Source organism: Microcaecilia unicolor, chromosome 5 (assembly GCF_901765095.1).
Source record: "Microcaecilia unicolor chromosome 5, aMicUni1.1, whole genome shotgun sequence".
NCBI lineage: Eukaryota > Metazoa > Chordata > Amphibia > Gymnophiona > Siphonopidae > Microcaecilia > Microcaecilia unicolor.
The window spans coordinates 112,161,990-112,185,741 of record NC_044035.1 but is presented as its reverse complement, the minus strand read 5'-3'; the positions used below and the strand labels follow the sequence as shown (position 1 = coordinate 112,185,741).

Genomic DNA, 23,752 nt, shown 5'->3' with positions numbered 1-23,752 from the left:
TCACGTCAGAGGAACCGCCGGAAAAGGTGAGAGAACCCCTACAAGAGATCAGAGCATGGATGAGAGAGATAAAAAAATGATCTGAAGGTAGTTCACACTGAACTTAATTCACTGGGAACTGATCTCCACGGGGAAATTAGTGCGCTTGAGCAATATGTGGCAGAGACTGAGGAACGGTTGGAGGAGCAGATGGACATGCTGCAAACTTTGAACTTGCAGGCTGCAGAGGATAGACAGGTATTCCAACAGCTTTGGTATAAAATAGAAGATCTGGAAAATCGGAGCTGGCGCCATAACATAAGATTCCGAGTTGGTGGTGCAGCAAATGGCAAGTGCACTTTTAAAGGAGATACAAATAGACAAAGACCCTGCCGAGATTCATATAGATCACACTCACTGATCTCTGGGAGCGCCCAGAAACAACCAACCACGCGATTTGATTGCATGTTTTGTTGACTTTAAAATAAAATAAAAAAGAATGCATGCCTCGCGAGCGTCTCTGGATTTCAAACGGGACACTTATCACATCAAGGTTTTTCAAGATTTGGCCCTCTCTACTCTGTGACGACAGGCGGAGCTCAGGCCACTAACACAATTTCTTTGTTCTCAAAATATTCAATACAAATGGAGCCACCCGTTTGCATTACGCTTCTACAAGGATGGCGAGTGAAGAGAAGTTTTCTCCAATTCGTTTTAAATTTACTACATTGTAGCTTCATCGCATGCCCCCTAGTCCTAGTATTTTTTGAAAGAGTAAACAGACGCTTCATGTCTACCCATTCCACTCCACTCGTTATTTTATAGACCTCTATCATATCTCCCCTCAGCCGCCTTTTCTCCAAGCTGAAGAGCCCTAGCCACTTTAGCCTTTCCTCATAGGGAAGCCGTCCCATCCCCTTTATCATTTTCGTCGCCCTTCTCTGCACTCTTTCTAATTCCACTATATCTTTTTTGAGATGTGGTGACCAGAATTGAACACAATATTCCAGGTGCAGTCGCATCATGGAGCGAATAGTGCTGGGCATGAGGACTTACACCAACTGAAACCAGGTGTAAGTCCTGGTGCACAAGTTGGGTGTGCATCTGCGGTATACTATAATACTGCGTGCAATGTTCTGGAATGCTCCTGACCCTCCCATAGCCCTCCCATGGGAATGGCCCCTTTGCAGTTGCATGCAGATACACTTAGGTGCTATCCTATAACTGGGCACATATGTGTATTTCTGCACTGATCTGCCATTTCAGCACCTAGCATCCATTAGAACGCATTTCTGCGCTGAAATTTGGGTGTGGAATTAGCACCTAACTTTAGGCTCCTTTTATAGAATTCTCTAGATCATTGTTTCCCAAGTGCACAAAGAAAGGGAGAGGGGAAATGGGACTTGATATACCGCCTTTCTGAGGTTTTTGCAACTACATTCAAAGCGGTTTACATATATTCAGGTACTTATTTTGTACCAGGGGCAATGGAGGGTTAAGTGACTTGCCCAGAGTCACAAGGAGCTGCAGTGGGATCGAACTCAGTTCCTCAGGATCAAAGTCCACTGCACTAACCACTAGGAATATATGGGTGTCTCTAGTGTTAGCACACAATAATTTTTAGTGTGCGCTAATAACGCTAGTGCACCTTAGTAAACAGGGCCCCTGGTGTATATCCTTGCACGTAAATTAGGCATATCATTAGTGAACGCCACTGACCCGCCCATGCCCCTCTTATGGCCATGCTCCCTTTTCAGTTATGTGTTACAAGATTAGTGTTCACAGCGTTATAGAATAGCACATAGTAAGATGCTCACGCAAATCCAAATTGTTGCCAATTAATGCCAAGAATTGATGGCTAGTGCCAAATTATTGACCCTAATTGGCTCATTGCTCAGTTAAACTGTGTAAGTAAATTGGGCACGTGCCCAAATTTGCATGCACAATTTTTAGCACCATATACAGAAGTCAGGGGTTAGTGTAGAAAACTATATTCATATCCCTGATTTCCTATCAGTCAGCGAGATGGTGGAATTCTTTACCTATGTTTCTGAGACAAATAACAAATTATTAATTATTTCCCGGGAAACTTTCCTATTTCAAACATTTGTCATGAATCAATGACTTGAACACATCTTGGTGAAACATTGTCATCATCCTGGTAATGCCTTATTTTCTTAATTTGTCTATCACACTGAACTCATGAGTCTTGTGTGGGATACAAGAGTCTGATGTAATGTAATGCAATATCACTGCAGTAAAATGAGCTAGCAGTACAAAGGAACAGGAAGAAACTGCTGTTTAAAAAAAAAAAAAGAAATGAAAAGAAACACACATAATAATCAGCATGATTTCACTGCAGAAACCCTCCTGGTAATCACAGAATGAAATGAAAAGCACGGTCAAAGCTGGTTCACTGCTGTCATAGGCAGAACCACAAGTGCACTTTAGAAATTTTTCACAGAATATGCGGGACAGCATCACAGCAAGGGCTGTGTGAGCCATGTGGTTTTACAGAGTGCAAATATGGATTGGTGCAAAAACTGCTCCCAGCCCATCGTTACTTTCATTCACTTTGGCGAAGTGGGCACGGGCCGCCAGTAGGCGAGTACAGACTTGTGCAGGGCAGTTTTTGAACATGTTTCTATGGAAGTATTTATTTCAGGTCTAGAGTGATTCTTATTCTCATAGCATGGGGGTCTCAGTACGCCTGATTCTTATACAGCTTAAGAAAAAATAAATGTGCACATTATGCTGAAGATTATTTCTTTCTCGCTAAAGGATTTTTTTTTGTAGAATGTCAAACAAGCTCACTGAATAAACTAAAGAAAATCCCAGATGGGAAGGATGTAATAACACAGAGTAAATAAACACATTGGGGCCCATATTCAGCCCGTGGAAGGCAACCCGCTTAAGTGCCATGATCGGTGCTGATCCCAAATATTCAATGCTGGGCCATTTCTGGCGACCAACATTGAATATCCAGGTTTATTTTGGCTGCTAAAAAGTTAACCGACTATGCCATAATCAGCGCTAACCAGTTAACTTTTTAGCAGTCAAGATAGACCTGCTATTTAAGTGGCTATCCGGCTAAGTCACGTGACATAGTTGATTAGCAACTACCTGCTCAACTGAGATATTCAGCGGGAGATAATCAGTTATCTCCCGCTAAATATCTGTGGTTAGGCACTTAAATGCTATTTAACTGGACAGTTAAATCGTTTTGAATATCGGTGGGTTTTGTTGCTATGGTTTTGTGAAAGCTGCCAATTTCCTTCATGGCCAGGACTCAAAATCTTAATAACCAAATTAGTTCAAAAAAATAGACAAGATTTGGAATTGCTAAAGCAGAAGTGGAGGAGTGGCCTAGTGGTTAGAGCACTGGTCTTAAAATCCAGACGTGGCTGGTTCAAATCCCACTGCTGCTCTCCTTGTGATCTTCAGCAAGTCACTTAACCCTCCATTGTCTCCAGTACAAACTTAGATCCTGAGCCCTCCTGGGACAAAGAAATATCCAGTGTACCTGAATGTAACTCACCTTGAGCTACTACTGAAAAAGGTGTGAGCAAAATCTAAATAAATAATAGTGTATGAGCTACTGCAATGTATAAAATAAAGTCTATGGAAAAATATCTAAAAGACACTTTTGGGGCGATTTTGGAACAGTGTGCCTAAGGTAATAGGGTAGGAAGGTGCTTGTTTAGCACAAGTCCTGCAGAAATCATGCCTAGATTAAAGGTGCGGTGCAGGCATTACGCCTACTCAACAGCAGGTGCAACTACACGAATGCAATATGAGCAACCATGCATCTTTTTATAAAATGCGTGTGTAAATCGTGACTCTGTCCATATTCCGTCCAAACTCTTCCCCTGATATGCCTACTATACAAGTATGTGCTGGCTTGCACCCCACACATATATTTACACAACACCTAATTACATAAGAGCCCATTTACATGTGCCTTGCCCCGGGCCCAGCCCAGCCCAGTCTCTCGGCGGCCCTGGGTGTGAGCATTTACACTAGCCTTTGGCAAGTGTAAATGCTTGCACCCAAAATTAGGTGCGAAAATGCGCGCTAAGTTGTTATTCTGCAAAGGCCGTTCTGTGAGAAACAACCTTTATAGAATACTAGCTAAGTGCGGATCATCCTGATGCCTAACTTTGGTTGACCTATACAGAATTCTCCCCAATGGGGTGAATTTTATATATGGCACTGAAAAAAAAAATCAGTATTCTATAAGCCTCGCTAACAGTTAGGTGCAGTTTATAGAACAGTTGTTTACACCTGGCAATCGCACCTAACGTGGTGCAAATGTACATGTCTACATTAGGCGTGTATTCCCACCTCATTCTATAAAAACAGGCATAAATGTTAGGTCCCCGTTCCGCCCCTATTCCGCCCATGACCCTCCCATTTCCACACCCCTTTTCTGAACTCGCGCATAAACTTTAGGCACACATATCCCAATCAAATCTAGTTAGTGCAAACAATCGCTTGTTAAAAAGCCAATTATTGGTGCTGATTAGCTCATATTCAATTAAATTGCACGTGCAAATTGGGCACACCCCCAAATTTGCATGTGCAATTTTAGCGACTTTTATAGAATTAGGGGGAATATGCATAGTTAAGTTTGTCTTTCTCATATTCTGTTCCATATTTACTACTGTATGGCCTTTTGTGTATTACAAATGGCACAGTGTATTGCATTTAAAATAGCGAATTGTTCCTTGTCAGTTCAAATAAGAAAATACATGTAGAGAATTACCCATTTCTACATTTAAATAATAATAATTACAGTATATGTAATTTTCTCAAGATATATAGACCTTGCAGAAACATCACTGATTCTAACTAAATAGACCTGCTTTTGAAGAGTTGTCAGTGAGAGTCCTTAATTCTGAAGCAAAAATGAAGAGAGATGTTATATGTACAGTCATCCTTCATGAGGCGGCAGCTGTGGTTGGCAAACATCTTCTGGTTAGATGTAAACACATTTCCATTCTGGGCATCCTCTAATATTTTCTTTTTTAGCTGTTTCAATGTCTGGCCTGCACTATTAGAAAAGACGCATTTTTTTTGTAGATGAATGCCTGATAACTTCCTACTGGTAAGGCTGTAAAATTATTGTTTAATCTTGAAAACAGTAATAAAGCTATACCACCGAGTTCTATATTCCCTCAAACATTCATGCTGTTTTAGGACTGATCACAACATATTTGATTCCAATTACTGTATGAATATTTATGCACATAATGGAATATTACTGTCATCAGCTACGCAACTGTTTGTTTATATTCAAAGAAATCTTTGTATATACTAGGCTATCTTTGCCCTTTAAAAAAAAAGATAAAAAAGAACCGATGGGGCAGTGGGAAAGAATTCTACAACCCTCACAAGGGGGCTGATGTATTAAACTATGATGGAAGTTGCAGATAAGACTTGGCACTACAGGAAGATTTGCTTGTGGTGTTGGCTCATTTAAATAAGGAACCGAGATTCCTGGCAGTTTTCTTGCAATAAAGTCCATATGAAATTGTGGACTTTTATCACAAAAAATCTTAACTACACCTCCCTGGGGCATAAAAATGCCAGATTGGAAATATGTTTGCATGAGCTAATGGGCTAATTTACATGATTTGCCAGTTTATTAACAACTATTGCAAAGGTTCTATGAATAATTTTGCAAACAAAAACTAGCTCATACAACATCCCAAACAGCATGGATTAAAATTCATAAATGCGATTACATGTGCTATGTTGCATGTTTGTGTATGCTATTTTGTTTGTGAAAGCCATAAGCAATTTAATGCATCAGCCTTTCTACTAGTACTACCCAGGCCCCCTACTATCTCCCACCTGAGGCCGGATGTTGCAGAACTGACCCTGTAGCTCTATGAGGAACGTTAATGATTCTATTGTGATGTAATTCTTAGGGTTTGCCTGGTCTCTTCTGATTGTGACCTGCATGGAACTGCTACGGTATTTACAAAATATAAGAGAAGATATGTAACGTAAGGACCAGTTCTTTTGTCATTACCTGAAGGGTACCACAGTCACAATCTTCCCCTTGCTCCACAAACTGGTTTCCACAGACTGGACCTCCATAGAGCTGATCCACATCTGGCATATTTAGTAGACAGCTAGGTCTTGAATCACTTAAGAAACTCTGTAAATCATGTCTACTGCAGCTGCTGAAATACTTGGGGTAAACCATCCTGGAGGAGAGATGAAGAAAAAATATCTAATTATAGGCGGTGTACATAATTTGAAATGGAAGAGAGAAGGTCTTATCTCTGTATAAAGCAGGCTTCCAATGTACAATTAAGGTACGCAGCTTGAAATCTACAATCGTGTAAAGGCATGAAACTGCATTACCTTCAATCCTCTCATGCCTGCCAAGGTCTCTTGGATTGTTTTGTGTTGTTGGTGACAGTGAATTTGAAGTCATACCATATCATCTGTGGAATACCAATGGAAAATAACCTCTTCCCTAACTCCAAAAGCATCTGAGTTGTTAAATGACTGAATTTGCCAGGCTAGCTGATATCTAATCACTGTTAGTGTTCGCTTACCAGAGAAATGTCCTCTTAGAACTTCTCAGAAAGAAAGTTCAGTGGGACTTTTCATCTTTATATATTTTTGAATCTAAGGGGCCTTTTTTAAACAAGCTTTCGAGTTAACTCAGCAACTTATGCAAATATTCTATTTTCCCCACAACTTAACACCTAATTGAGGTCACTGCATGTGCTACCTCAGAGAAATGTCCTCTTCTCTCAGAACTTCTGAGAGTGTCCCCGCTTTATAGGTGAATTTAGGAATACACTATCTGGGATTCCAGGGATAAACTACAGTAGGGATGAGTTCCTAGTACCCAATCTCTCATCTATTTTATTAAACTAACAATATTCTAGATTTTAATATGAGTTGTCCCAATTGCCCTTCTTAGGTTTCCTTAATAGTGCAATGTACATGCACAGTATTTCCCCCATCATTTTAATCAGCTCTATTCTACCTATTAAAGGGGCAAATCTCTCCAGTTTTTAAGAAGATATCCCATGTCCCTCAACAAGGTTCTTATATTTAATTCATATAAACGGGTAAGCTGTCTAGGAATATTAAGGCTCAGGTATTTCAAATGTCCCTTGACCCATTGATGGAGGAAAAGTCCCAGCTACTGCCCATCCCTTTCTGCTGTAAGTGCAAAAGTAAAGATGTGCCTTGATTAACTTTCAAATCTGCAAATTGACTAAACTTGTTGAAATGGGCCAGAACACAAGGAAAAATGTGTATGCGTGGGATAAACATAAAGGAATCCTGTTCAGAAGGAAGGGATCCTCAGAAGCTTAGCGAGATTGGGTGGCAGAGGCGGGGCTGGTGGTTGGGAGGCGGGGCTAGTACTGGGCAGACTTATACGGTCTGTGCCCTGACAATGGCAGATACAAATCAAGGTAAAGTGTACACAAAAAGCAGCACATATGAGTTTATCTTGTTGGGCAGACTGGATGGACCATGCAAGTCTTTTTCTGCCGTCATCTACTATGTTACTATGTTACTATGTTTTACATACAAGCTATTTTACGTAGAACAAGCCAGCAGGTAAAGATCTCAAGGTCCATTTAATCTGACCAACCCCAAGCCTGCTGCTGTGCCATAGTCCTCAGCTGACCTTTGGCATTCCCTTCATGTCTTCATCAGCAGGATTTTCTGTGCTTATCCCATCTTAATTAAGTTAGTGTTATCATTTGTTATTAATGAAATTGGTTTGAACCATGTATCAAATACTAGAGTGGAGGGTGCTAGGAGTTTCCATTATGGTGTTCTTACCCAACCTGCTGTGCCATGACACATCCACCATTCGCTTTTGGTACAGCACAGCTACAGCCCACAACATCTTCATCATGTGACATTCCTAAGTTATGCCCCATTTCATGGGCCATGGTGGAAGCTGCTCCTAAAGGACTTCCGCTATGATCCTGAAAATGGGGAGGGAAAAAAGCCCATGAGAGTAAAATCAACCTTATGCATGGATTTTCTAGTATTTTCAAAGGTGACCTTGTTGGAAAGAACTTCACCCTTATCAAAAGTACATAAGTGTTGCCAAAATAGTCTAGTAAATTTATTTATATCTACTGTGTGCTTTAAATATGTTTTAATACTTCCATTTCACGAGAAGTACAAATAGACCTTCAGTATTTTCATTAATGAACATGTTAACCTGATAATGACATAGCAACAAAAAACTAACTGCTAACGTACCTTTAATTAATTGCCTTTTCCTAAACATAGCTTTCTGAAGGAACGTTCAGTCAGTGCTTAAAAAATAATACCTAAAAGCAACAGATGAGTTTTTTTCTACATACGTTTGCATCATAACACCACTTAAGTAGTGCCAGGAGCTAAACCTCTATAGAGACTATCTGGCCCAAGTGAAACTGGGAAGAGGGAATAAAGAGGTGAGAAGAGAATGGAGGGGAAGGCAATGGGAGATAGGAAGGAAAGTGGTGGTGGGGAGTTTGAACAAAAGGAAAGGGGAGAAATGGAGAGAGAATGTAAGGAGAGGTATAAATAGGCAATGATGGGGGAATGAGAGGAAGCAACCAAACAAACAAGGGAGTGAATCAGATACAAAGAGGATTTGCAATATCCAAGGACCTTTATTATGTTCACTGTAGCAACACCTTGAAGACCCGACATGGCCGTGTGTTCATTAAGTTTTTTATTTGCTTCTGTTTATTGATTTAATTTTTTTATTTGCTTCTATTTATATGTATTCAATTATATATGCATATTTCCTTTTAAGGTTTTGATAAACCCTGAGGCAGGCTCACATGCCGAAACACGGCCATGTCAGGTCTTCAAGGTGTTGCTACTGTGAACATAATAAAGGTCCTTGAAAATTGCAAATCCTCTTTGTATCCGACTCACTTCCTTGTTTGTTTTTGTAGACATCTGTGAGGATTGGAGTCTTTTCCTCCTTTTATTTTTGTTTCAGAATGGGAGGGAGAACAAGTGAAAGGAGTGGGAATATGAAACCTCCCCTACAGCTTTCACCCAAACACTGGATTCTCAGTCTTTATTCCCCAATTGAGGTTTGAAACTTGCTATCAATGTACTTCATCACTTTTATCAATTTTTCACAGTACTATAAAGTTTGTCAGTGGATGCATAAGTGTTAATGGCTTTGCATGCTTACCTGATTTACTGCTCCTGAGTCACCTGTACACATTGCCAACTTTGTTGCTAGTCCAACCGTAGTACCTTCAAAATCCACACCTCTAGAGAGAAATAAGGGCTGTATAAATGAAGGATAACTAGATGGATGGTCAGTGAACGTCCGATTTGAGACAGCCAGTCTGGTTCTCTTTCTAAATCCTACCCTGAAGTATTTTGTGGTTGTAATCATACTACACCTCATTAGAAAGCAGAATTAGAAACTTCAGAATGCTTTTTTCTCTAGCAAGGATACAGCACCCACTTGACTCTCACAGCCCCAGTGCTGTGGCATAGCAAGAAGAGTTATCTTCAGCTGGAATCCTTAAGCCCAACTGGCAATATCTGATGAACATAACCAATGGTTGTCAGCAATGCATAAGGTAAAGGTGAAGATACTCTCCTGTATGCAAGCACCAGGTTTCAAACAACTTATGGGGACTGTCACTTGTGTGATAGTTTCTTGGTGGGATAGTTTGCCATTGCCTTCCCCTTTCATCTCCTCTCCTTCACCCCCCCCCCCCCCCCATTTATTAAATAAAAGTGGACGGATGGTTGAGTTGGCCAGAGATCCTAGTGGAAGATTTGAACTCTGGTTGAGGATGCAGTAGGCAAAGTGAGCTACCAATCGTACCATGAGACCTCATACTGACTATAAAACCAATGCACACTAGCTTTCAGATCTTCTTACTTTATTTGTACCGATGGTACTCACGTTATTAGCTGGGCATTATCGTGCTTTTTCTTCCTTAGCAGCTCAGTCTTGCGCCACGCGAGGAAATTGTTTAGGGTGGTGTCAGCATTGGAACTAACGAATATCCTATCTCTGTCAGACCAGATCTCCAGACCAATTAAAGCCACACGGAAATTGAGAGCCTGATACAGCTGCAGACACAAAAAAACAGAAATCCAAAATATAAAAAACAGAGTCAAAATGAACCACACCTGACAGCATGTTAACACTGTCTGAACCATGCCATATATTCAAGGCCTGGGAAGAAGAAGCAGGCTTGATCAGAAGTAAAGGAAGAGAACAATCAAGACCCATTGTGATATCACTGTTCAGAGAACAGGGTGTCACAGTAGGTAATTAAACTGAAAAGGAGAAAGAATGAGATGCTATAGAATGGGGTATTCAGAATATAAGGAGAGGAGCAAACTGATTTGACTGTCTCCTTCTTCTACACTAACAAAGTATTTCAGAGGCCAGGGAACCATTAGGAGGATGAACAAAGGAGATCATTGAACAAAAATAAGAAAAGAAAAATATTTTCTTCAAGTATTAAAGAAATTAAAGTATTTCAGTTCCCATAACAACCTGATGCATTTATTCTGTGATAGAACTGTGATAGTTTAATTTTGAGCACTTCCATTTTCCATTATTGATTTCATCAGTTCACACAGTTCCTGCTGACATAGTTATTTCTGTCTTCCAAAGAATGGATAACACCGGGCTGAATGCAAAGCATTAGGAAGGACTGATCATGATAGCAGAAATCCAAGGCAAAAATATCCATCTTAGGATAAAAAAATTCCCACAATAAAACCTGGTAGCTTAGTGGCATACCTCAGAAAACCATACAGTATAATCTCAGGAAATACACTAGACAATATAGGCAAATATTGCACACACCTTACAGAACAATACAACCACTAATCACATCCTTATATACCTTTGTCCCCTTCAAACATCCTTCTAAAACAGAGCAGTATACAGTCAGGGCCATCTTGTCGCATCCCATAAGCTCCTGTGTGCCTAAATCTGATGTAAGTTTGGATTATGGTTACAGGACAAGTAGAAGGCATGCAATATTTTCTGAAACCTGTCCAGTGGTATTGAACAAAGGGCGCCTTTTACTAAAGTGTGTTGGGCAGTTAACACAGGGGTTAATGTCTGCTCTTAGCACATAACTGGACTAACAGTTAACATGATGGCTTTTCACTTACCCCCTAATTCTATAACATGTGTGTAAACGGCAGCAGCATGCTAAGCGCTATTGTAGAATGATTTAGGGCCCTGTTTACTAAGGAGCGTTATAGGTGCGTTAACATTTTTAACATGTGTTAACCATGTATGCGCGTTATCCATGTACGTGCCTACAATATCCTTATCGGCGCCTAAATGGTTAACGTGTGCACTAAGTGTAGGCATGCTAAAAACACTAATGCACCTGAGTAATCAGGGCCCTTAGTGTGTTAATGGAAGGGAGGCATTCACAGCAATGGTGTAGCCATGGGGGGGGGGGGGGGGGGGCAACTCGGGGGCCTAGGCCCTCCAAATTGGATTTGGACCTCACAAGGTCTGCTGGTTTTGCTGGAAGGGGTCCCCAAAACTGCCAGCAGAAGCCTTCCTCCAGTGCTGTTTGTTGCCATGCTGCCGGCTCTGCTTGCCCACCTCCTTGCACGCATGCTTGGTTTTAATCATTAAAACCAAGCATGCATGTCACAAGGGGAAGCAGGGCAGGTGGTGTGTGGAAGAACTGCGCAAGAGGAAAGCTTCTGCTGGCAGGGCTTACAAACCCCCACCAGCCTAGGTATGTGGGGTTACGGCGGAGGGCGGAGAGCAGTAGGGAGGTGGGGCAAAATGTGCTCCCTCACTTTGGGCTCAGGCCTCCTCCATAATTGAGGTCTGGCTATATGCCTGATTAACAGGAGAGGGGCATAGGCTTAACTTAGGCCCTCTGATTTGGGTTTATTTATTATTTATTTATCTTAAACCATTTATATTCTGCTCATTCCAATGCTCACAGCAGATTACAATAAAGCATATAAACAAATATTCTTGTAGAAAAGGCTCACTGCTTGTGGAACTATCAGGCTTATTTTCGAAAGAGAAGGGCGCACATCTTTTGACACAAATCGGAAGATGGGTGTCCTTCTCACAGGGTTGCCCAAATCGGCATAATCAAAAGCCGATTTTGGGCGTCCTCAACTGCTTTCCATCGCGGGGACGACCAAAGTTCACGGGGGGGGGGGGGGGGTGTCAGAAGCATTGTGAAGGCAGGACTGGGGCGTGCTTAATACATGGGCGTCCTCGGCCAATAATGGAAAAAAGAAGGGCGTCCCTGATGAGCACCTGGGTGACTTTACATGGTCCTTTTTTTTTAATGAGCAAGCCACGAAAATGTGCCCTAAATGACCAGATGACCACCGAAGGAAATTGGGGGTGACCTCCCCTTACTCCCCCAGTGGTCACTAACCCCCTCCCACCCTCAAAAAGAATGCTTTAAATATTTTTTCCAGCCTCTATGCCAGCCTCAAATGTCATATCCAGCTCCATGACAGCAGTATGCAGGTCCCTGGAGCCGGTTTAGTGGGTACTTCAGTGCACTTCAGGCAGGCGGACCCTGGTCCCCTCCCCCTCCACTACCTGTTACACTTGTGGTGGTAACTGTGAGCCCTCCAAAACCCACCACAAACCCACTGTACCCACATCTAGGTGCCCCTCTTCATCCCTAAGGGCTATGGTAGTGGTGTACAGTTGTGGGGAGTGGGTTTTGGGGGGGGGGGGTTGGGGGGCTCAGCAGACAAGGTAAGGGAGCTATGCACCTGGGAGCTTTTTCTGAAGTCCACTGCACTGCCCCCTAGGGTGCCTGGTTGGTGTCCTGGCATGTCAGGGGGACCAGTGCCTATGAATGCTGGCTCCTCCAATGACCAAATGGCTTGGATTTGGTCGTTTCTGAGATGGGCGTCCTCGGTTTCTATTATCGCTGAAAACCGGGGACGACCATCTCTAAGGTCGACCTAAATGTTGAGATTTGGGTGTCCCCGACCGTATTATCGAAATGAAAGATGGACACCCATCTTGTTTCTCAGGAACACTTGGGCGCCCCGTTCGATTATGACCCTGTATGGCACCTACATTTTCATGTCCTGTTATACAATTGCCTCTTACATTAGTGTACACTAATTCTCACATTAATTGCCTTGAATAGTAATTAATCTGTGGCTCAGAGGAGCAGGTGGTGCCAGCAGCCATACCTGTTTGAGAAGAGGCAGAGCGGTAGCAGTGAGTAAGAAACTCCCATTGCTCTGTTAACGACTCTGAAAAGCAGGGCAGATGGTGAGGGCTACAGTCAGTTGAGATGCAAGGTTGGCACAAGAGTTAAGCAGCGGCAGCTTTTGGTGCCCCCCCCCCCCCCCCAAACATCAGTGCTCTTCTGCCATGCTTTCCTCACTTATTGTATTGCTCCAGCCTTGGGAATTGGTCCCTGATCTGGCTCTTTTGAACATGTTTGTGAATGATATTGTGAAAGAGCTGTCTGGTAAGTTTAGCCTCTTTGCAGATGACATCAAAATCTGTAATAAGGTACATATCGCTGATGGTGTGGATAGCAAGGGAAAGATCAAGTGAAGCATCAAGAATAGTCAAGAATTTGGTAGCTACAATTTAATGCGGAGTCGTGCATTTGGACTGTAAATACCCAAGGATGCTGTACAGTGTAGAGGGTGACAGTGGTGTACCAAGGGCAGGGAAGTGGGGGCGGTCTGCCCCGGGTGCACACTGCAAGGGGGTACAGAGAGAGCAGTCGTGCGGCTGTCAGCTCACCCGGTTCCTTGCTCCTTCTGACGCTGCTGGCTGAACTATTATTAGTAATATGTAAATTATCTTTAAAATCAAGCGTGGTACTGGAAGATTGGAGGGTAGCCCATGTAATGCCGATAATTAAAAAAGGTTCCAGAGGGGATCCTGGAAATTATAGACCAGTGAGCCTGACGTCAGTGCCCGGCAAAATGGTAGAGACTATTATAAAGAACAAAATTACAGAGCATATTCAAAAGCATGGATTAATAAGACATGAGTCAACATGGATTTAGTGAAGGGAAATCTTGCCTCACCAATCTACTACATTTCTTTGAAGGGGTGAACAAACATGTGGATAAAGGTGAGCCGGTTGATATTGTGTATCTGGATTTTCAGAAGGCGCTTAACAAAGTACCTCATGAAAGACTCCAGAGGAAATTGGAGAGTCATGGGATAGGACGTAGTGTTCTATTGTGGATTAAAAACTGGTTAAAGGATAGAAAAGAGACAGTAGGGTTAAATGGTCAGTATTCTCAATGCAGAAGGGTAGATAGTGGGGCTCCTCAGGGGTCTGTGAAGGACCGCTGCTTTTTAACATATTTATAAATGATTTAGAGATAGGAGTAACTAGTGAAGTAATTAGATTTGCTGATGACACAAAGTTATTCAAAGTTGTTAAATAGTGAGAGGATTGTGAAAAATTACAAGAGGACCTTACGAGACTGGGAGACTGGGAGACTGGGTGTAATGCTCTGGGGGGGGGGGGGGGGAAGAGGGGGATGCACTGGGGGAGGGGAATGTGCTAGTGGAGTGGTGGTCTGCCCTGGATGGCAGCCGACATAGGAACACCACTGGAGAGTGAAGTATTTCTGTGCATGAAAGAAGAGAAAGGCTTGGGGGTGATCGTTTTTTTTTTTTGTCCCAAAGAAAAACTTACAAGCTACAGCGTGTACAATGCCTGGAAATATAACAAGAAAATATAGAATAAAACAGTTAACAGCAACAATACACTTGGGATGGCATCATATGGATGGAGGGTCACAATGGACATAAGGTAACTCTAGTGCTAAACATAACCGGTTTTTTTTTCATGTTGTTTCTCACTTTGGTTTTGTTGTACATATTATATCCTTGCATTGCATTAAAAATAAAGCATATAAAAAAACAGGGAGTTCAAGAAAAGTATCAGAGGACTAGCAGGAGATTATGGTCCGCCATAACCAAGGAAATTATAAAAAAGGAAAAGGGAGATAGGTTACTTCAATACAAAAAGCGAGATATCTTATTACAGACGGCCTATAAGAGAAGATAAATGAGGAGGACTCGGGAGCACTCTACCATCAAAGATTTTGTGAATGTAATGGGTGAACAAAAACATAAATATTATCTTAATATTTAACTATACAGTTACAGGGAAATTGCAAAAAAATACATTGCTCCTAGGGCCAAAACTTAAGCAAAATTGGCCAAAAAAAGCCTTTTGACTACTTTGGGTGGCTCTAGAAAAATCAGGAAATACTATTACATTCAATCCACAAAATCTCTGCTGCTTATAGCAAAAATACAAGCAAAGAATCCAATTTCTATCAGGCTCAAGAGCAAAAGTCACAGTTAAAGTGGCTTTAGATGACAACACTGATTGCGTGCATTCCAAAAAAATCCTCTCACATCAAACTAGCCACATCATTCCCAATTCTGCTCCCCGCACTCCCAGCTGACCCACTAGCAATACAAAAACCTCTTACTGATGGTGGCAAAGACTCCTTAGGAATTTGGAGAATTTCCCCAAAATATTTCTTTATCATATCCAAAGCAGCAATCATAGGTGACTTTGGAAATTTAATAAATATCAGATTCATTTGCCAATTAAAGTTATCAATAGTCTTTAATTTCAGGTGACCAAGTTCTTATATTTAATCAGTTCCACCTGAAAAGATTGCAACTCATCCAACTTCTATATTATCTCCAGTTTAGCCAGTTTTTCACTAAGGCCCTCATCATACTGCTTAACCTGAGTTTGGAGGGAGCAGAGGTCTTCCACAATCATATTCTTTAACACTGACTGTTCCAGATCTCCAACAGCTTGCCACATGTCTAATGTTATGGCTTCTGCTTTCTTTACCCTCCATAGATAAGTTCTTTCTTTGTCCCAGGATCATTCCTTCATCAGGTGCTCCACATTCAACATGAAAGAGAACCCACTTGGACATACAGCCAGTGCAGCACCTTCCGCTTCAGTGGCTCTATGCTGATTCTCCAATGCTGACCCTATTCCAGGCCAAGGAGGGATCTTGCAGAATTTGGAGCTGAGTGAGGCACCACATCCGCTATGAGCAGAATTTCCTCCTTCATGCCTCTGGCCCCAAATCAAAGATCGAGCAGCTACCAGTGCTGTAACCACATAACTCACTATGGATGCCTGAACTTGTACTGGGACTGAAGAGGAGCTGCCCCTGCATGGGTAAGGGCTGATTCTTCCCTTCTATTTCCCCATAGCACAGAGTCACACAGAGCTCACTCTGACACCATCTTGAACTCCAGGGGTGATCTTAAGTTGGCAAAAAACAAGTAGAAAGGTGATGGCATAGGGAGAGGAGTGGCAAGCAGGAAAAAGGAAGTAATAGTGCCTCATTATAAGTCTCTGGTAAGACCCAATTTAGAATACTGTGTACAATTCTGGAAACTGTACCTTCAAACACATATAAACAGGATGAAGTTGGTCCACAGGACAACTACTAAAATGGCCAGTGGCTGGTCTTCATCATAAAACATATAGGGACAGACTTAATAATCTCAATAAGTTTACTTTGGAAGAAAAGTGGGAGAGAGGAGATATGATTTAGGCATTTAAATACCTCCATGGGATAAATGCACAGGAGAGAAGTCTCTTTCAACTGACAGGAAGCTCTGTAATGAGGCTTTTTTATTTTTTTTGAAAGGGTGAAGGTGAAAGGGGATACACTCAGGAGTAATCTAAGGAAAATCTTCTTTTATGGAAAGGGAGGTAGATGTTTGGAGTGGTCTTCTGGTGGAGGTGGTGAAGTCAAAGACTATATCTGAATTTATAGGAGCCAACTTTTCAGAATTATTGGGGGTGCTAAGCCCAAAGGAAATAACCCCTCCCTGGACTCATACAATGAATTCTCTCAATATTGGGGGTGCTCAAGCACCTACAGCACCCACAAAGCCGGCTCCTATGTCCGAATTTAAAAAAGCGTGGGACAAGCACCTAGGATCTCTTAGGAAGAGATAGTAGAGGTAAGGATGGGCAGACTGGGTAGGCCACATAGTCTGTACCTGCTATCATTTCTATGCTTCTATATCTATCTGTCTGTATAAGTCTCAGAGCTTTGTATACCTCAAAAAAAAAACCATATTGGCCTCTAGAACTGTCTGATTCATGCTATTGTAACATACCAAGTCACATAGCAATCAGACACGTGGTCTGAATTGAGCTCTTATATATTATTATTTTTCATCTTTCTCCAGGTAAGTGTGAGTACTTGCAAGTATGAATCCAGGGAATGTTCCAAGCTCTGAGAGTAAAAAAATAAATTGAAACTGCACTGGCAAACAAGCACAAATAATGCCTTAAATTACCTTGTCAACGTGGTTTACAATTTCCTTCATGCGATTCTGCAATGCCCGAATATCTTTGTACTGTCTGTACTGTAGAAAGAAGACAATGCCTTTTAAAACATTTTTTAAATACTATATCAGAACTTTTTATTGAATGCAATCACACAAATCAAACAGGTGCACAATGCAGCAGAAAAATAGCCAAAGTGGAGACTCTTAAAATCTTTTAAAGAGTTTAGAAATATTGTGATAGTCAAAGTCCTGCTGAGATAATGTCCAAAGAATTAAGGGCCCTTTACCTAACGTCAGAGGGATAGCTAGGTCAGGTGCCAGGGGAGCGGCTGCTCCCCCAAACAGACTTCAGTCAGTGCCAGCACCTATTTTTCAGGCAGTCTGTTGCACCTACGCAATGCGCGTGCATGCCTCTCCGCTCCATGGCGTTGCAGCCTGACTACACTTCTGCCTAACGTGTGGTAAAATTTTGCATTTACACACACATTAAATGCAATAATTAATGTGCAGTAAGGTCAAAGCTGGTGTGCCAGCTTTTAGCGGTACTGCCAGCATGTCCCTATAATGTTATTGCACCAAAACGTTCAGTATTGTGCAGTAAGGGGCCCTTTAACAAAGGTGCAGTAGGGCTACCGTGCAGGTAGTGCATGGCAAAACAGCAGTACCATGTAGTACACTGCGGTGCCCTGCAGTAGTTCTGTGTCTGCCACGTGGCGTTTCCAGTGCCAGAAAATATTTTTCTATTTTCTAGTGTGGGGGGGAGGGAGTAGGTATGCCCAGCAGTAATCGGCCATTGGCGTGTACTGTCCGATTACCGCCGGGTTAGCACGTGAGCCTTTACCACCTGAAAATAGGAGGCGGTAATGACTCAGGCAGTAAATGACCACATACTAAGATTTTTATTAGCACATGGCCATTTACAATTTTCATTTAAAATAATGGGAATTCCTGCTGCGGTAAAAGAAGCAGGGTCTGTACAAACACCATGCCAAACTCCCCTGCTGTGAAAATGCCCAACACCGCAGGTTTCACTGTGAAACTTTCATCAGGGACTTGGGTGAGGGATGAGTGGAGGAGTAGCCTAGGGGTTAGTACAGTGGATTTTGATCCTGCGGAACTGAGTTCAATTCCCACTGCAGCGCCTTGTGACTCTGGGCAAATCACTTAACCCTCCATTGCCCCGGTACAAAATAAGTACCTGAATATATGTAAACCGCTTTGAATGTAGTTGCAAAAAACCTCAGAAAGGCAGTATATCAAGTCCCATTTCCTCCCCCCACCCCTTCACATATGACAAAATCGCAAGCCATCACCCCAATCCCTGATGAAAGTTTCACAGTGAAACCTGCGGTGCTGGGCATTTTCAGAGCTAAGGAGTTTGGCATGGACTCTACTTCTTTTGCACTTCTCAGTGTTTGTGCCCATAGCGTCTATCATTGAACATTGACGCTAGGACCATAAGATAGTAATTTTACATCTTTTAATATGAGTGAAGTTGCTCGGATTGCTGAATGTTTACTTTTTAAAGCTGGCTTTTCTGAAATATACATCTTTTGAAGAGTATAGAAAATGTGAAATATGTGATTTATATCAAAATTTGAACAAATCTAAAAAATATTTGGGTGCACATTTATGTTTAGTAGCACAGTGCTTCAACATTTAGCAGTTGCTTACATTGACTGCCATGTGGGTGTTTAGATATGTCTGAGGACATTACTTCATACATTTTGATGTTTTTCCTGGTTATTTGTTGATCTGACGTTTACTTCAACAGTGAGTCATTGGGATTATTTGTATTGCTTATAACACAGTAAGCATATCCACGCTAACTGCACCAGTGAAAATGCACAATTCAACTCCATTCTTCACCCACAACCTGCCCACTTCTCACACCATAGCAGGCTATACAGTTAAGGGTCATTTTACCAAGGGGCACTAACAGATTTAGCACAATAAGATTAGCATGTGCTAAATGATAAGGTACCCATTATATTCCAATGGGCGTTTTTTATCATTTAGCACATGCTAATGATTAGCGCGTGCTAAATCTGTTAGCGTGCCTTGGTAAAAGGACCCCTTAGTGCTGTTATGCCAATGTGGTAATCAATAACGTGCTTATGCACTAAACACCCTAATTCTATAAAAGTCGCTAATAATTGCACATGCAAATTTGGGTGCGTGCCCAATTTGCACATGTAAATTTAATTGAATAATGATCTAATTAGCACCAATAATTTGCTTTTAAGAAGCAATTATTGACATTAATTAGATTTAATAGGAATTTACACATATAAATTTATATGTGGGTTCTGCGCTAAATTTTGTGTGTGAGAAAAAATAAAGGGACACGGAAATGGGAGGATCATGGGCAGATTGGGCGTGTTCCTAGCATTTATGCGCATTGTTATAGAATAAGGGGGTGTACCTGCCCAGTTTAGGCATGAACATTTGCACCACGGTTCAGTTGGTGCAAATGGCTTTGTCTAAAGTTAGGCGTGATTCCCGGGTGTAAGCGCTATTCTACAAATCATGCCTAACTAAGTGTGGCTTATAGAATAGCGCTTTTTACAATGCCATATATAGAATTCTCCCCTAAGGGGGCAATTCTATAACTGGGCACCTCCATATAGGCACCCTGAGGTGAGATCCCTTTTTATAGCCCCTGGATGCCCACATTCCATTATAGAATATTGGTGTAACCCAATATCAGCATATCTTACATTTAGATGCCGGCAATTGCACCAACCATAGTCACGGTATTATTGCAGATGTCCAAATGTGGCGAGGGGCGCATAGGGCCTGATTCTATATATGGCGCCTAAAATTAACGCACACTAAGCAATTAAGCTTAAGCATACTCTAAATACCATGTGTAAATCTAGGAGTGGTATTTAGAATATCCTTAGGGATAGTTAATGTGACCGAATCTATGTGCGTCCATTTACGCCAACAAAAGGCTGGCATAAATCTCTGCGCATAGATTTACGTGCACTGGCTCATATTTTAGAAAAATGCATGTAGATTTGGAACACCCACAACACGCCCATTTCCACGCACCCTAGCCATGCCCTTTTTTGCCTGTGCAGGTTAGAATTTAGGCGCAGTACATTACATAATACGCTTAACAGTGCACACGTGTAATTTCTAATTTTTGCCAATTAATGCTTGTTATTGCTTGTTAAGAGCTATTAACAATGCTTAACACCTTGTTAAAAACAACTAATCTACCACATAGTTATAAAATACACCTAGTTTTACATGAGGAATCATGCGTTACTCTAGGCACGCTATATAGAATCCGGGGCATAATGTACAGTATTTTGTAAGTTGCTCATTGAACTGGCAGCCCCTCCCATGCTTTGCCAAAGTGAACACCCCCTTGCATTTACACACTATTCCACTTAAGTGTGTCCTTATAGAATAACGCTTAGATGTTCTGTTGGAATTCACACACAACAGTGTACCCTTATCTGCAAAAGTGACAGTATTCTGTACACATACGCACTCAAGTGATGCATACATGGGATCACCCTGTGGTAGAATTGCCCTTGAGTGCACACTAATTTATGCGCTAACTGCTTAGCACACTTCAGTGAAGGGATCAATTAGTTTCTATCAGCTGCAGACTTCCTCAGTGAATGTCTGTTCAAACAGATGACTGAGCAGAACAAACGCAGTGAGGAAACGGAGCGACTGTATGGAACCAAAAGTCCCTTATTACAGTCCAACACAATGGTAAAGAAACATCATTCAAATTACTGCTTCTTTGTGCCAATCTACATGAAACTGGAACAGCAATACACTCCGTGAACAAGCATAACAGCTCAGCTTTTCTATGAGCTGTTCTGCTTGTTTACGGAGTGTATTTCTGTTCCAGTTTCATAAATTGGCACAAAGGAGCAGTAATTTGGAGCACTATTTGTATGTGAATGCTGTTCCTTTACCAGCTTTGTCTGAGTTCAGACCTCTGATGCAGGCAATTTCTGCCGAACCACAGCTGTGTCGGGTCATCTGCGTTGTGTTAGACTGTAATAAAGGACTTTTGGTTCCATAAAGAGGTTCCATTTCCTCATTGCATTTGTTCTGCTCAGTCTTCTTCGTGGGGATTCCTCTTGGCCCTTCTCTGTTATTGTTTCGTTCGAATAGATGACTGCACACTGGGACTAAAGGGACAGTGCCTTTATGTGATATATGCTTGTATGTGAGAAGGAGTTTAGGGTCCCTTTTACTAAGCCGCGTAAGAACCTACGCAGCCCAACACATGCAATTTCTGAGTAACTGCGTAGCCCGGGCGGTAATGAAAATAATTTTTATTTTCTGGCGTGCAGCGCTAATGGGTGGTAAACAGCATTTGACGCGTGTAGACCAATACCGCCCGGTTAACGCGTGAGACCTTTTCACTAAGTCAATGGGTGGCAGTAAGGTCTCAGACCCAAAATGGAAACGCGTTATTTTGCCGCCCGTCCATTTTTGGTCAAAATTTTTAAAAAGGCATTTTTACAGATGCACTGAAAAATGGATCTGCTTCCAAAACACGCGCATACAATACCGCAGGACATTTTTCAGTGCACCTTAGTAAAACAATCCCTTAGAAAGCAGAATCTACTGTCAGCTCGTAAGCTTGATGAGCGAATCTGCTTTCACAAAATGGTGATAAGCATTTTCTATGTGTAAAGAAGGCTCCAGATGCAGAAAATAGTAGTTATAAAACTGTACGACCAAATACACCCATGGGGGTGGGGGTGGGGGGTGGAATTCAGTACTTTGCACCCAAAGATAGGCGCTGGGTGGATCCTTGCTAGCTTAGCACACATTTTGGGCTAGACTCTATATATCATGCCTACAAAACTGGCACAAAAAAAATACACCTAGGCATATTCTATAAACTACACCTAAAGTTAGGCGCGGTTTATATAATACACCCAGCGCCCGTTTTCTGTATGTAAATTCAAGGAATGCCCTGTCCATGCTGCTCCCATGGCAACACCCCTTTTTAGATTCGCATCTTAGAATTTAGGCATATCACTTTATAGAATATGTTTAGACAGCTATGCGTGCAAATTCTAATTAATGCCAATTAGTGTCGATAATTGCTTGTTAAATACAATTATTGGTGCTGATTGACTTGTTAAGCTAATTAAGCTGTGTGCGTAAATCCAGAATACAACCAGGTTTGCATGCACAACTTAAGTCACACTATATAGAATCCAGGGGTTCATGCCTAACTTTGGGCATGAGCATTTACACTTGCCAAAGACTAGTGTAAATGCTGGCGCCCAACTAATGACAGGAACATAAATGACATCATTGTTTTAAAAGTGTAAATCCTCGGATCTGCCTAATTCTGTAACAGTGCGCGTGAATTCCAGGAATGCCCATGTCTCCTTTTGGATCCTTGTTTTAAAAATTTACATGTGCATCTTTATAGAATAGTGACTAAAAGATGAGCACGTAAATTTTAATTATTGCTAATCAGCACTTATAATTATTAGTGCCCAATTATGGGTGCTAATTGGCTCATTATGCATTTAAATTGTGCAATTTTTAGTGCCATATATGGAATTAGGGGGTTATGGGTTATATTGATATAATGCAGGTTTATGCCAAAGTTAAAAGTGAAAGAATATGACAGATGACAAGCACAATCCCATAACACTGGAATAAACATAGCATGATCATAGCACATAGTGATAGTCTGAATTCCCCTTCTACAATGGAATAGGGAAATGGAAAACACTCATCATATATTCTTATGACAAAGTATAAGTTAGGCACAAACCAAACTGGTTAAATCCACACTAATATAGCAAATAACATCTTTTGGGTTCTTGCCAGGTACTTGTGACCTGGATTGGCCACTGTTGGAAACAGGGTACTGGGTTTGATGGACCTTCGGTCTGTCCCAGTATGGTGAAGGTTATGTACTTATGACATGAGATGGGATATATTGATCTATGATGTATCGGTCTACATTAGTCTGTGTGTACACTATTTTATTTGTCTTGCAGTTGAATATCTGTGTTATGTGGAAACCAGCTTGGCTTGTTTGTAATATCTATTTTGTCATAAGGAAACATAATTCAATAAACATAATGGAGTGGAGGAATGGCCTAGTGCTTAGAGCACCAGTCCTGACATCCAGAGGTGGCCATTCAAATCTCACTGCTGCTCCTTGTGATCTTGGGCAAGTCATTTAACTCTCCATTACCTCAGGTACACAGGGCTGCCGAGAGAGTGAGCTGGTCCTGGGGCAGGGCCACCATTGCTGTCCCGTCCCCCGCCACAACTCCACATACATTGGCTGGAAGGGTCTCCAAACCCCACCAGCAGAAGCCTTCCTCCAGAATGGTTCTTCATTCCGCCACGTTGCTTGCCCTGACCCTGCGGCTGCTTTTCCCCTCACATCGCACATGCATGCATGACATGAGGGGGAAAGCAGCTGCAGGG

General features: G+C 41.8%; 1 protein-coding gene across 1 annotated transcript in view; it reads right to left on the bottom strand.

The window, feature by feature from the left end:
- ADAM8 (ADAM metallopeptidase domain 8) overlaps positions 1-23,752 on the bottom strand; it is a 158,086-nt gene that overhangs the window by 47,562 nt on the left and 86,772 nt on the right. Inside the window, exons 8-12 of the mRNA XM_030204865.1 lie at positions 17,315-17,383; positions 9,905-10,074; positions 9,173-9,254; positions 7,804-7,952; positions 6,017-6,194 (exon numbers count right to left, since the gene is read on the bottom strand). Of these exons, the coding sequence (XP_030060725.1) occupies positions 6,017-6,194; positions 7,804-7,952; positions 9,173-9,254; positions 9,905-10,074; positions 17,315-17,383 (648 nt within the window). The remainder of the gene's footprint in view (positions 1-6,016; positions 6,195-7,803; positions 7,953-9,172; positions 9,255-9,904; positions 10,075-17,314; positions 17,384-23,752) is intronic.